The sequence below is a fragment of the Procambarus clarkii genome, chromosome 62, assembly GCF_040958095.1.
Source record: "Procambarus clarkii isolate CNS0578487 chromosome 62, FALCON_Pclarkii_2.0, whole genome shotgun sequence".
NCBI classification, from domain to species: domain Eukaryota; kingdom Metazoa; phylum Arthropoda; class Malacostraca; order Decapoda; family Cambaridae; genus Procambarus; species Procambarus clarkii.
In genome coordinates, this window is record NC_091211.1 from 760152 (window position 1) to 772500 (window position 12349).

At 38.6% G+C, this 12349-nt stretch overlaps 2 protein-coding genes across 6 annotated transcripts in view; both read left to right on the forward strand.

Moving 5' to 3' along the window:
• The first annotated feature begins 2511 nt into the window (after window positions 1-2511).
• Window positions 2512-4733, forward strand: LOC138354221 (oviduct-specific glycoprotein-like). Its single transcript, XM_069308107.1, has 2 exons — window positions 2512-2535; window positions 4281-4733. Exons 1-2 carry the CDS (start codon window positions 2512-2514, stop codon window positions 4731-4733), a joined length of 477 nt encoding a protein of 158 aa, XP_069164208.1.
• A 922-nt stretch (window positions 4734-5655) lies between these two features.
• Window positions 5656-12349, forward strand: part of LOC123766594 (sacsin-like) — a 117946-nt gene continuing 111252 nt past the window's right edge. For 2 of the 5 annotated variants that reach the window (XM_069308155.1, XM_069308154.1), the window contains exon 1: window positions 5656-5789. The gene's annotated coding sequence lies outside the window, so the exon portion shown is untranslated. The remainder of the gene's footprint in view (window positions 5790-12349) is intronic. The other 3 variants (XM_069308153.1, XM_069308156.1, XM_069308157.1) reach the window with 2 other exon arrangements.

Sequence of the window (12349 nt, forward strand, 5' to 3'; positions counted from 1 at the left end):
ACTCTATTAGTGACCCCAAAAGGAATACGATTAAATTCAAAAGCTTCCAACAAGCTTCAAAGGCTGTATAGGGTTTCTCTTCCTCTGTTAAACCCACTTGATGGTAAGCACTTCTCAAGTCTAGCGTGCTGTATACTTTAAATCTAGCAACATTATTCACAATCTCATCTATATATGGTAAGGGGTAGGCATCCAGCCCCGTGAATCGGTTGATTGTTTGTGAGTAATCTACAACTATTCTTTTCTTGTGATGGTCTCCTTTAGTTACTAATACCTGGGCTCTCCATGGAGAATGACTGGGTCTAATTATCTCTTCACATAGCATCCGAGCAGTCTCAGATTCAATAAACAACTTGTCAGCCTCAGAATAGCGTCTGGATTTTACAGCAATCGGCTTGCAGTCTGGTGCTAAATTACTGAAGAGAGAAGGAGCCGGAATTTTGACGGCAGCTAATCCACATATTCTAAGGGGAGGTCTATCTCCTCCAAAAGGCATCTGGAGCACAGAATGATTTTGTAAAAAGTTATGGCCTAAAATCACATCAGCACCCAAATCGGGTAACACTTTGAGATTCACACCATGGTAAGTTTCTCCTTGCAATTCTAAGTCTACAGAACACTGACCCAGGAATTTTGAAGAGAACGATACAGTAGCCATAGAAACTGCCCCATTGTCAGTATAGACGAGTAACCCACTCTGCTCGGCAATATATATATGTATATATATATATATATATATATATATATATATATATATATATATATATATATATATATATATATATATATATATATATATATATATATATATATATATATATATATATATATATATATTAAGTCATTGCCGAGCAGAGTAACCCACTCTGCTCGGCAATATATATATATATATATATATATATATATATATATATATATATATACATATATATATATATATATATATATATATATATATATATATATATATATATATATGTCGTACCTAGTAGCCAGAACGCACTTCCCAGCCTACTATGCACGGCCCGATTTGCCTAATAAGCCAAGTTTTCATGAATTAATTGTTTTTCGACTACCTAACCTACCTAACCTAACCTAACCTAACTTTTTCGGCCACCTAACCCAACCTAACCTATAAAGATAGGTTAGGTTAGGTTAGGTAGGGTTGGTTAGGTTCGGTCATATATCTACGTTAATTTTAACTCCAATAAAATTTTTTTTACCTCATACATAATGAAATGGGTAGCTTTATCATTTCATAAGAAAAAAAATAGAGAAAATATATTAATTCAGGAAAACTTGGCTTATTAGGCAAATCGGGCCTTGCATACTAGGCTGAGAAGTGCGTTCTGGCTATATATATATATATATACATATCACACTGCTAGTAAACTACTACAAAACTGGTCATTACTACACAACTTATCACTATTAAACTACTGGTCACTACTACGTCATTGGTCATTACTAGACTACTGGTCACTACTACATATATGATCAGTATATTCAACACTCAACACTTTCAGACAACACTCAGCTCCCTTGTTTAAAACCCTAAACTTGCTAAATATTAACTCCCTCCACACATTCTCTTGTGTCAACTACATTTACAAAACCCTGTTCTTAAATGCAGACCATGCTCTGAAACTCTCCCTGGACAGATGTAATAGGACCCATTATCACTACACCAGAAATAAATATCTCTTTGATATCCCCAGGGTCAAACTTAATCTGTGTAAACACTCTATGCAAATTAAGGGACCTAGTCTATGGAACTCACTCCCTAGTGAATTGAAAAACTGTAAAACTTTTGCCTTATTTAAAAGCAAAGCCAAAAAGTACCTAATTTCATCTTCTTAGTTTCCTACACTGAGCTTTAAATTTGCTCTGTACCTAGTGTTACCCAATCTCCTAATTTTTATGTAATATCAAACAACCTTATCATTGTGTTCATTGCTGTCTTCTTTTATGTGCTAGCCATATGCTGTATTGTGACTACCAATTTTTGTCAACTACCATTCAAGCTGTCATTGCAATCAATCTTATATTGTTTCTGCTGTATTGTGCCTACCAATTTTTGTCAACTACCATTCAAGCTGTCATTGCAATCAATCTTAGCTACCTATGTGCTTTAATATACTGTACCTACAATTTTCTCTCATCTTCTTTTTTTCATTCCATGTAACTGTTATCATTTTTTTGTCTATAAATTTTGCAAGTATTTACCTCCTTAAAATTTTCTTAGATTAAGGACCTGCCCGAAAAGCTGCGCGTACTAGTGGCTTTACAAGACTGTAATTACCATATTATGTATCCTCACATTCCCAATGTACATTCTTGTATATGCATAAATAAATAAATAAATAAATAAAATAAAGTACTAAGCAGCTGGACAGTAATACATAGCTGGTCACTACTAGACAACTGATGACTACAAGACAGCTGGCCACTACAACACAGTTGTTCACTAAAACACTGCTGATCACTACACTACCTGTGGTTACTACTACCATGCTGGTCATTACTACACAGCAGGTAAGTACTACACGCCAACTCCTACACAGCTAGTCACTACTGCACTGTTGGTCACTACAACACTGTCATAACGACTACTACACTGGTTGGGTAGTCACTAGTCATTAAGAGGGAGGGAGAGGACTATCAGGGAAAAGCACCAAGCCTATATAGCACTTGGAAGGGGTCAGGATAAGGATTTGGGATAGGACGGGGGGGGGGAATCGACCTGCATGAAGCGAGACCGTCGCTCTTCAGTCCTGCCCACATAGTTAAGAGTATCTATTATTGATTAGGACCCACCTTACTCTACAGAGTTCCTCGTCAACCTTCTTCCAACTGGAGCTGTGTCTCCAACGTCAAGAAAACGATCAATTTAAAGGTTGTAACAGAACCCATGAGCACCACACCAGAAATAAATACAATTTTGATATTCCTAGAGTACGACTTAATCAAACTAGAAATGCTCTACAAATCAAGGGGCCCAGAATGTGGAATGACCTTCCCAACCATGTTAAAGACTGTACCTCTCTCAACCAGTTTTAGATAAAAACGAAGCTATACCTAATAAATTCCCTGTAACCTACCTTACCCCTCTATTGTCAACCAATGTCTGTTTTTTTTTTTAAATGACGCTGTTTGTCGACAGAATTGTATTTGTGCTGCTTTTCCAGCCATGTTCCCCCTCTTTTTTATCTCTTTTTTTATTTGTTCTCAACTCATTTTATTCTTTATGCTCAATTAGTATTAAGCTTTAGTCATTTAAGTTTTTCATACCCGAAACGCTTTGCGTAATAGTGGCTTTAGGCATTGTATGTACTAGCTCTACCTATAAATCCATCACTCTTTGTAAAATCTCTTGTATGTATGTACCTTGCCCAAATAAACATTTGATTTGATTTCATTTGATTTGATTTGTGTCCTCTACTAACCTACCAGAGGACCCAAAACAGAAAACGGGTCAGTGCGTCACTTACGCGAGCTGCTTCCATTTTCTAGCATGACATATTTTGGCCTTATGTAAGCATACGAGCGAAAATAATACACTTAATGCCTCTGCAATTCAGCCTTGGCTGGGAGAGAGAGAGAGGTGGGGAATCGATAACAGCCAGACGTTTATGAATACACTCTGCCTTCCAGTCCCTCGACACAGTGAATTATTATTATTATTATTATTATTATTGAGGTGCTTCACCCTCACCACATGACCAGCTAAATATAGAGCAGCAATGAAACATTGGAATCTACCACTTACAGGCATGCCCGTGCCACCTCTTGGATGGCTTAACCTTCATCAATCGACCACATTGTAACCGCAGTTACAGACCCACGTCAGTGCCAGGTAAGTCCACTATGTGGACGTGGCACCAAAGTGCTACTTGGAACTTTTAGTTCAGAGTAGCAGAATCTAAAACAACACATTGTAACCATTTAAACAATGTCTTTTATAATGTTAACAAGAATTAACGAGTCGCACCTCTTAGTGTTTGACTAAGATCGTCTCCCTGGGGTACGAGACCGTCTCCCTGGGGTACGAGACCGTCTCCCTGGGGTACGAGACCGTCTCCCTGGGGTACGAGACCGTCTCCCTGGGGTACGAGACCGTCTCCCTGGGGTACGAGACCGTCTCCCTGGGGTACGAGACCGTCTCCCTGGGGTACGAAACCGTCTCCCTGGGGAACGAGACCGTCTCCCTGGGGTACGAGACCGTCTCCCTGGGGTACGAGACCGTCTCCCTGGGGTACGAGACCGTCTCCCTGGCGTAGGAGACCGACTCCCTGGAGTACGAGACCGTCTCCCTGGGGTACGAGACCGTCTCCCTGGGATACGAGACCGTCTCCCTAGGGTACGAGACCGTCTCCCTGGGGTACGAGACCGTCTCCCTGGGGTATGAGACCGTCTCCCTGGGGTACGAGACCGTCTCCCTGGGGTATGAGACCGTCTCCCTGGGGTACGAGACCGTCTCCCTGGGGTACGAGACCGTCTCCCTGGGGTACCAGACCGTCTCCCTGGGGTCAGACACCGTCTCCTTGGGGTCCGAGACCGTCTCCCTGGGGTCCGAGACCGTCTCCCTGGGGTACGAAACCGTCTCCCTGGAGTACGAGACCGTCTCCCTGCGATACGAGACCGTCTCCCTATGGTACGAGACCGTCTCCCTGGGGTACGAGACCGTCTCCCTGCGATACGAGACCTTCTCCCTGTTTTCCTTGCTAATGTAATGACATTTTAAATAAAGGAAGGAGAAGGAGAGATTGCAAGAGGTAGAATATATATCGTGAGGAATGCGCGGCCGTGAACATGGCGGACCATTGTGTGGGCGCTTGACCGTTCGCGTCCAGGACAGGAATATACGGAGCGATCAGTACCAGCGGAACTTAGGTGCTATTGCCCCTGGAATACAATAACACCCATTGGGGTACGAGATAGTCTCCCTGAGATACGAGAACGTCTCCCTGGGATACGAGACCACCCGCTGGGGTACGAGACCATTTTCTTGGATACAATATCACCATTGGGTACGAGACTGTCTCCCTGGGGAACGAGGCCGTACGTTTCTCTGGGGTAGAGATCGTCCCCCCTGGGGTACGAGACCGCCACTTGTGTTGTGAGACCATCCCCTGGGATACAAGAGCACCCATTGGGGTACGAGACCGTCTCCCTGGGGTGCAAGACCGTCTCCCTGGGGTACGAGACCGTCTCAGGCCTACGAGACCGTCTCCCTGGGATACGAGACCGCTTCTATGGGGTACGAGACCGTCTCCCTGGGGTACCAGACCTTCTCCCTGTTTTCCTTGCTAATGTAATGAATAAATTATCGAGCAGAGATTTTAAATAAAGGAAGGAGAAGGAGAGATTGCAAGAGGTAAAATATATATGGTGAGGAATGCGCGGCCGTGAACATGATGGACCATTGTGTGGGCGCTTGACCGTTCACGTCCAGTACAGGAATATACGGAGCGATCAGTACCAGCGGAACTTAGGTGTTACTGCCATGTTATGTTATATGTAATATATTATTATATACAAAGTATTGTTATATTGATAAATAAATGTTAACATTATATATGTAACATACATGTGTGTGTAGTCGGTTTGAATGCAATATAAATACATGTACATTGAGAAATAACACTCCAGTAATGCAGTACTCGATAACTGTAGGAGGCTGACTATACCGTCTGTGTGTGGAGTGACGGGCAGAGCAGCTCGCGACGCCGCCGCTGTCTCATGTTCCCGCTCGCACGCTCATCCAAGTTCTCCTACACTGCCATGAGGTTAGTCATTGCTTGCTTATTGACTGTTTTCATATTAACAAAGTGGTAACATGTTATAAGTAGAGGTTCTATAACGTAAAGCCATGTACATAGTTGCTTGAGATAATGTTGGGTTCTGGCAAGCTGATCATACATGTATGTTAAGTTAGCTACCCCCCCCCCCCCCCAAACCACCGTGGAGGGACAAGGCTCGCTCCAGGAAACGCAGTCCCTATCACCATCTAACCCACATGCGCGCGCACGCACGCACGCATACACACACACACACACACACACACTATATATATATATATATATTATATATATATATGTATGGGTATATATATATATATATATATATATATAAATATATATATATATATATATATATATGTATATATATATATATATATATATATATGTATATATGTATATATATATATATATATATATATATATATATATATATATATATATATATATATATATATATATATATGCATATATATATATATATATATATGTATATATATATATATATATATATATATATATATATATATATATATATATATATATATATATATGTATATATATATATATATATATATATATATATATATATATATATATATATATATATATATATATATATATATATATGTATATATATATATGTCGTACCTAGTAGCCAGAACTCACTTCTCAGCCTACTATTCAAGGCCCGATTTGCCTAATAAGCCAAGTTTTCCTGAATTAATATATTTACTATAATTTTTTTCTTATGAAATGATAAAGCAACACTTTTCTCTATGTATGAGGTCAATTTTTTTTTATTGGAGTTAAAATTAACGTAGATATTTAACTGAACCTAACCAACCCTACCTAACCTAACCTAACCTATATTTATAGGTAAGGTTAGGTTAGGTAGCCAAAAAAAGCTAGGTTAGGTTAGGTTAGGTAGGTTAGGTAGACGAAAAAACATTAATTCATGAAAATTTGGCTTATTAGGCAAATCGGGCCTTGAATAGTAGGCTGAGAAGTGCGTTCTGGCTGTTAGGTACGACATATATATATATATATATATATATATATATATATATATATATATATATATGTATAGATATATATATATATATATATATATATATATATATATATATATATATATATATATATATATATATATATGTCGTACCTAGTAGCCAGAACGCACTTCTCAGCCTATTATGCAAGGCCCGATTTGCCTAATAAGCCAAGTTTTCATGAATTAATGTTTTTTCGACTACCTAACCTACCTAACCTAACCTAACCTAACCTAGCTTTTTCGGCTACCTAACCTAACCTATAAAGATAGGTTAGGTTAGGTAGGGTTGGTTAGGTTCGGTCATATATCTACGTTAATTTTACCTCCAATAAAAAAAAATTGACCTCATAGATAATGAAATGGGTAGCTTTATCATTTCATAAGAAAAAAACTAGAGAAAATATATTAATTCAGGAAAATTTGGCTTATTAGGCAAATCGGGCCTTGCATAGTAGGCCGAGTTGTGCGTTCTGGCTACTAAGTACGACATATATATATATATTTATATATTTATTTATTTATTTATTTATGCATATACAAGAATGTACATAAGGAATGTGAGGATACAAATATGGTAATTACAGTCTTGTAAAGCCACTAGCACGCGCAGCGTTTCGGGCAGGTCCTTAATCTAAGAAAATTTTAAGGAGGTAAATACTTGCAAAATTATAGACAAAAAATGATAACAGATTACATGAAATGAAAAAAAGATGAGAGAAAATTGTAGGTACAGTATATTAAAGCACATAGGTAGCTAAGATTGATTGCAATGACAGCTTGAATGGTAGTTGACAAAAAAATTGGTAGGCATAATACAGCAGAAACAATATAAGATTGGTTGCAATGACAGCTTGAATGGTAGTTGACAAAAATTGGTAGTCACAATACAGCATATGGCTAGCACATAAAAGAAGACAGCAATGAACACAATGATAAGGTTGTTTGAAATTACATAAAAATTAGGAGATTGGGTAACACTAGGTACAGAGCAAATTTAAAGCTCAGTGTAGGAAACTAAGAAGATGAAGTTAGGTACTTTTTGGTTTTGCTTTTAAATAAGGCAAAAGTTTTACAGTTTTTCAATTCACTAGGGAGTGAGTTCCATAAACTAGGTCCCTTAATTTGCATAGAGTGTTTACACAGATTAAGTTTGACCCTGGGGATATCAAAGAGATATTTATTTCTGGTGTAGTGATAATGGGTCCTATTACATCTGTCCAGGGAGAGTTTCAGAGCATGGTTTGCATTTAAGAACAGGGTTTTGTAAATGTAGTTGACACAAGAGAATGTGTGGAGGGAGTTAATATTTAGCAAGTTTAGGGATTTAAACAAGGGAGCTGAGTGTTGTCTGAAAGCTGAGTTAGTTATCATTCTGATAGCAGATTTTTGCTGTGTGATGATGGGCTTAAGGTGGTTTGCAGTGGTAGACCCCCATGCACAGATACCATAATTAAGATAGGGGTAAATTAGTGCATAATATAGTGAGAGGAGAGCAGAGTTAGGAACATAATATCTGATTTTGGAGAGTATACCAACTGTCTTAGAGACTTTCTTAGTTATGTGTTGAATGTGGGTGCTGAAGTTGAGTCTCTTGTCTAGGAATAGGCCAAGAAACTTGCCATCATCTTTATTACTGATGTTAATGTTGTCTATCTGTAGCTGAATTGCATTTGATGATTTGCTTCCAAATAAGATGTAGTAAGTCTTTTCGATGTTTAATGTTAGTTTGTTCGTTGACATCCATAAGTGGACTTTTTTTAATTCATTATTCACAACATTATTTAGTGTATGTGGGTTGAGGTTTGAATAGATAAGAGTAGTATCGTCAGCAAACAGTATAGGTTTGAGAATATTAGAGACATTAGGCAGATCGTTTATATATATAAGAAATAGAAGAGGTCCTAAGATGCTGCCCTGTGGCACTCCAACGGTAATTGGTAGAGTGGACGAAGTTGTATCATTGATGGTTACATATTGGTGTCTGTCACTAAGATAGGATCGGATGTAGTCAAGGGCAAGGCCTCGGATTCCATAATGCTGGAGTTTAAGTAAGAGGTAGTTGTGATTAACAGTATCAAAGGCTTTTCTTAGGTCAATGAAGAGTCCAATCGGAAACTCATTTTTGTCAAGGGCTGAGTAGATAACGTCAAGGAGACTAATGATTGCATCGTTGGTGCTCTTTTGGGACCGGAAGCCAAACTGGCAGGGGCTGAGTATGTCGAATTTTACGAGGTAGGAATAGAGCTGTTTGTAAATAATTTTTTCAAATATTTTTGATAGAATGGGTAGATTTGATATTGGTCTATAATTGTTTATGTCCGCCGGATTGCCTCCTTTATGGACTGGCGTTACTCTTGCTTTTTTGAGGATATCAGGGAAGGTGTGACACTATAGATTTGTTGAACAGTAGTGCTATGGGTGGGGCAAGGGCATGGGAGGCTCTCTTGTACACAATGGACGGAATTTCACTGGTGTTCCCTGCCTTGGTTTTTAGAGAGTGTATGATGGACACAACATCTGCCGGGCTGATTGGTGAAAGGAGAAGAGAGTTTGGATAGCTGCCTGAGAGATATGTGTTAATATGTGTCTGAGTCAGTGGGATTTTACTGGCAAGATTAGCACCAACCGATGAAAAGAAACTATTAAATTCATTTGCCATTTCTAAATCAGTTGACGGTATATCCCCATCCTTGTAGAGTTTTATTTGGTTATGTGAGTGTTGTTTAGTTCCTAGGATACTAGAGATAGTTTTCCAAGTGTTTTTCATGTTGCCTTTTGCTTCATTGAATCTATTCACATAATATGCAAGTTTTGCCTTTCTTATGATACTGGTAAGCATTGATGAGTACCTTTTAGCTACTTCCTTTGAAACTAGGCCAATCCTAACTTTCTTTTCATATTCATGTTTCTTGTTGATTGAGTTGAGAATGCCACTTGTGAGCCATGGATTGTTTAATCTTTTGTCAGTTACTTGCTTTGTAAGAAGGGGACAATGAAGGTTGTAGAGGCTTAGAGTTTTGGAGAGGAAGAGGTTAGCTAATGAATTTATATCATGGGTATTATTGAATTCAGAATCCCAGTTAATATTGTGAAGTGCCTCTGTAAGATTGTCTAAAGCTGATTCACTGTGTAGCCTAAATGAAAGTTTCTTGCTTTTTGGTGGTGTTATGTCCATGTTCGCTATGAGAAAGGTAGGATAGTGGTCAGTTGTTCTGTCGTAGATTATACCAGATACAAGGGGAGCTGTTATGTTTGTCCATATGTGGTCCAAGGTAGTGGCTGATGTTTGAGTGACTCGGGTAGGTTTGGTGATAGTGGGGATTAGCATACAGGAGTTCATGCTGTTAAGGAAATAGTCAACTTGAGAGCAATTTTGTTGACCCAGGTCAATATTAAAGTCTCCTCCCAGAATGATGTGGTTTTTGTTGAGATTGTTGTTTATAATAAGATTCCTTAGGTTGTCTGAGAAAGAAGCTATGTTAGTATTAGGAAATCTATAGATGGCTCCAATAGTCAAAGAGGATTTAAGGGATTTAATTGTAAACTGAGCAAAAGTATATTCACAGTAGTCATCTCTGTCACTAATAACACTGTTGCAGATAAATGTATCTCGGTAATATATAGCTGTGCCACCACCTTTTTTATTAGGCCTACAGTTATGAATGGCTTTATAACCAGCTAAGTTGTAGAGTTGGGTATAGTCTTTATTTAGCCAAGTTTCTGTTAAAATAATGAACGATAGGTTAGTACCTAGTGCTGTGAGTAGTGCATTTAAATCGTCAAAATGTTTACCAAGTGATCTAACATTTGGGTTATAAACTGATAGATAGGTGCTATTTTGGAGTTTGTTTTTAGCCTGGTGTGCTGTGAAATACTTGCAATAATGATGATCAATGTGCTGGTTGGTATAGATATGAGACAGAAGATTTTGATCAGGATCAATATCAGTGTGCATAGAGATGCAGAGGGATCACGATACAAGATACACGATAAAGCAAAACACAAGAATAAGAGCAGATACAATAAAATAGTAACAATTTAGAAGTAAAATAAAGATCCAATAGATAGCCAGGGAGGACACAGAAGTTACATAAAATAAAACACAAAAAATCAGTAGAGACTGACAATATAAATGTAAAATAAAAAATAATAAGAAAAATAATAATCATAAAAAAAAAAATGATCTTGAAGATAATTAGCTTAGTAATGGTTAATTAACAGGGTAATAAAAAGCCCTAGGTTTAGTGACAAGGGGATTAACTAAGAACAAATAATTAAGAGTATAAAACAGGCAAAGATGACAAACAAAAAATAAAGTAAAAATTAAAATAAAAATAAAAATAAACACCTTTGGAATGGAAAGGCAGAGCTTAAGTACACTTTGGTTGTATGTGAGACTACAAATTATGTTCTGGTTATTCAGCTGATATCCCACAGTCATCCAGGAAAGAAGTGAGGTGTGCTTCAGTGGTTATGACTTAAGTTTTTCCAGAGTCAGTCTTCCTAGCTATTATTTTACCATCGCGCACAAAACAATGTTTAATAGCAGTGGATCTATTGCGAAGTCCACGTAGTTTAAATAAGAGATTTTGTCTGAATCTGGTAAGACATTCGTTCACATAAATCTTGGATTTCATAGCGACTGCAGCAGTGATAAGGTCTGACTTGCGGGAGCAGCTATCTAACTTCACGCGTATCCTTCTGTTGTTTGCACCAGATGATTTGGTACCCACTCTATAAGCTGACTGAATGTCTCTTGCTTCGATTGAATAATTCAACTTAGCACGCAATTCCTGGATCACGATGGCAGTACAGTCTTCTCTGTCAGTTTCATGGGGAAAATCCTGTGATGAGATGATGACAGAATCAAGGAGCTTAAGTTGGTCTGATTCGTCTTGAGTTGCAGTGTGTTGCAGTTGTAGGGAGTTAAAGTGGTTCTCTAACTTTTGTAACATCTCTTCTTGCTTCTTAGAGGTTTCTGCTGGTTTAAAGTTAGTAACCGAGATCTGAAGAGAGCTTAATTCATGTTCGAGGTGGCCGACTCTGGCAGACAGATCTTGGTTAGCCTTGTGCATTGCCAAAGCATCACTCTGAAGCTTCATTATCAGGTCCGACTGCTCTCGGATTATAGACTTTTGGTCATCATGTATTTGAGTCAATAATCTGAGCCATGGATTATCAGCGGGACGCTTAAAGTCAGTACATGGGGAGGCAGCTCGTTTAAGTTGCTCCATATGGTTACATAACTGTTGTAAGGCTCGAGTCAGTGACGACGCTTCAATCAGCTGGGAAGGTTTGTTATTGTTGATGCAGGGAGGGTCGGTACTCCCCCCGGTAGCCCCTAAGGGGGAGACAGCCGCATTATTCCTGTTGCTAGCTTGGCTGGTTGGGTTCATCCTGATAGGTGTGCTATCATTCTTTACGGCCTTGCCGAGCTTAGAATTGTTTGGCATGGTAGCAGCAGAGATGTATGCAGCAGATGGGGTAGACTTGT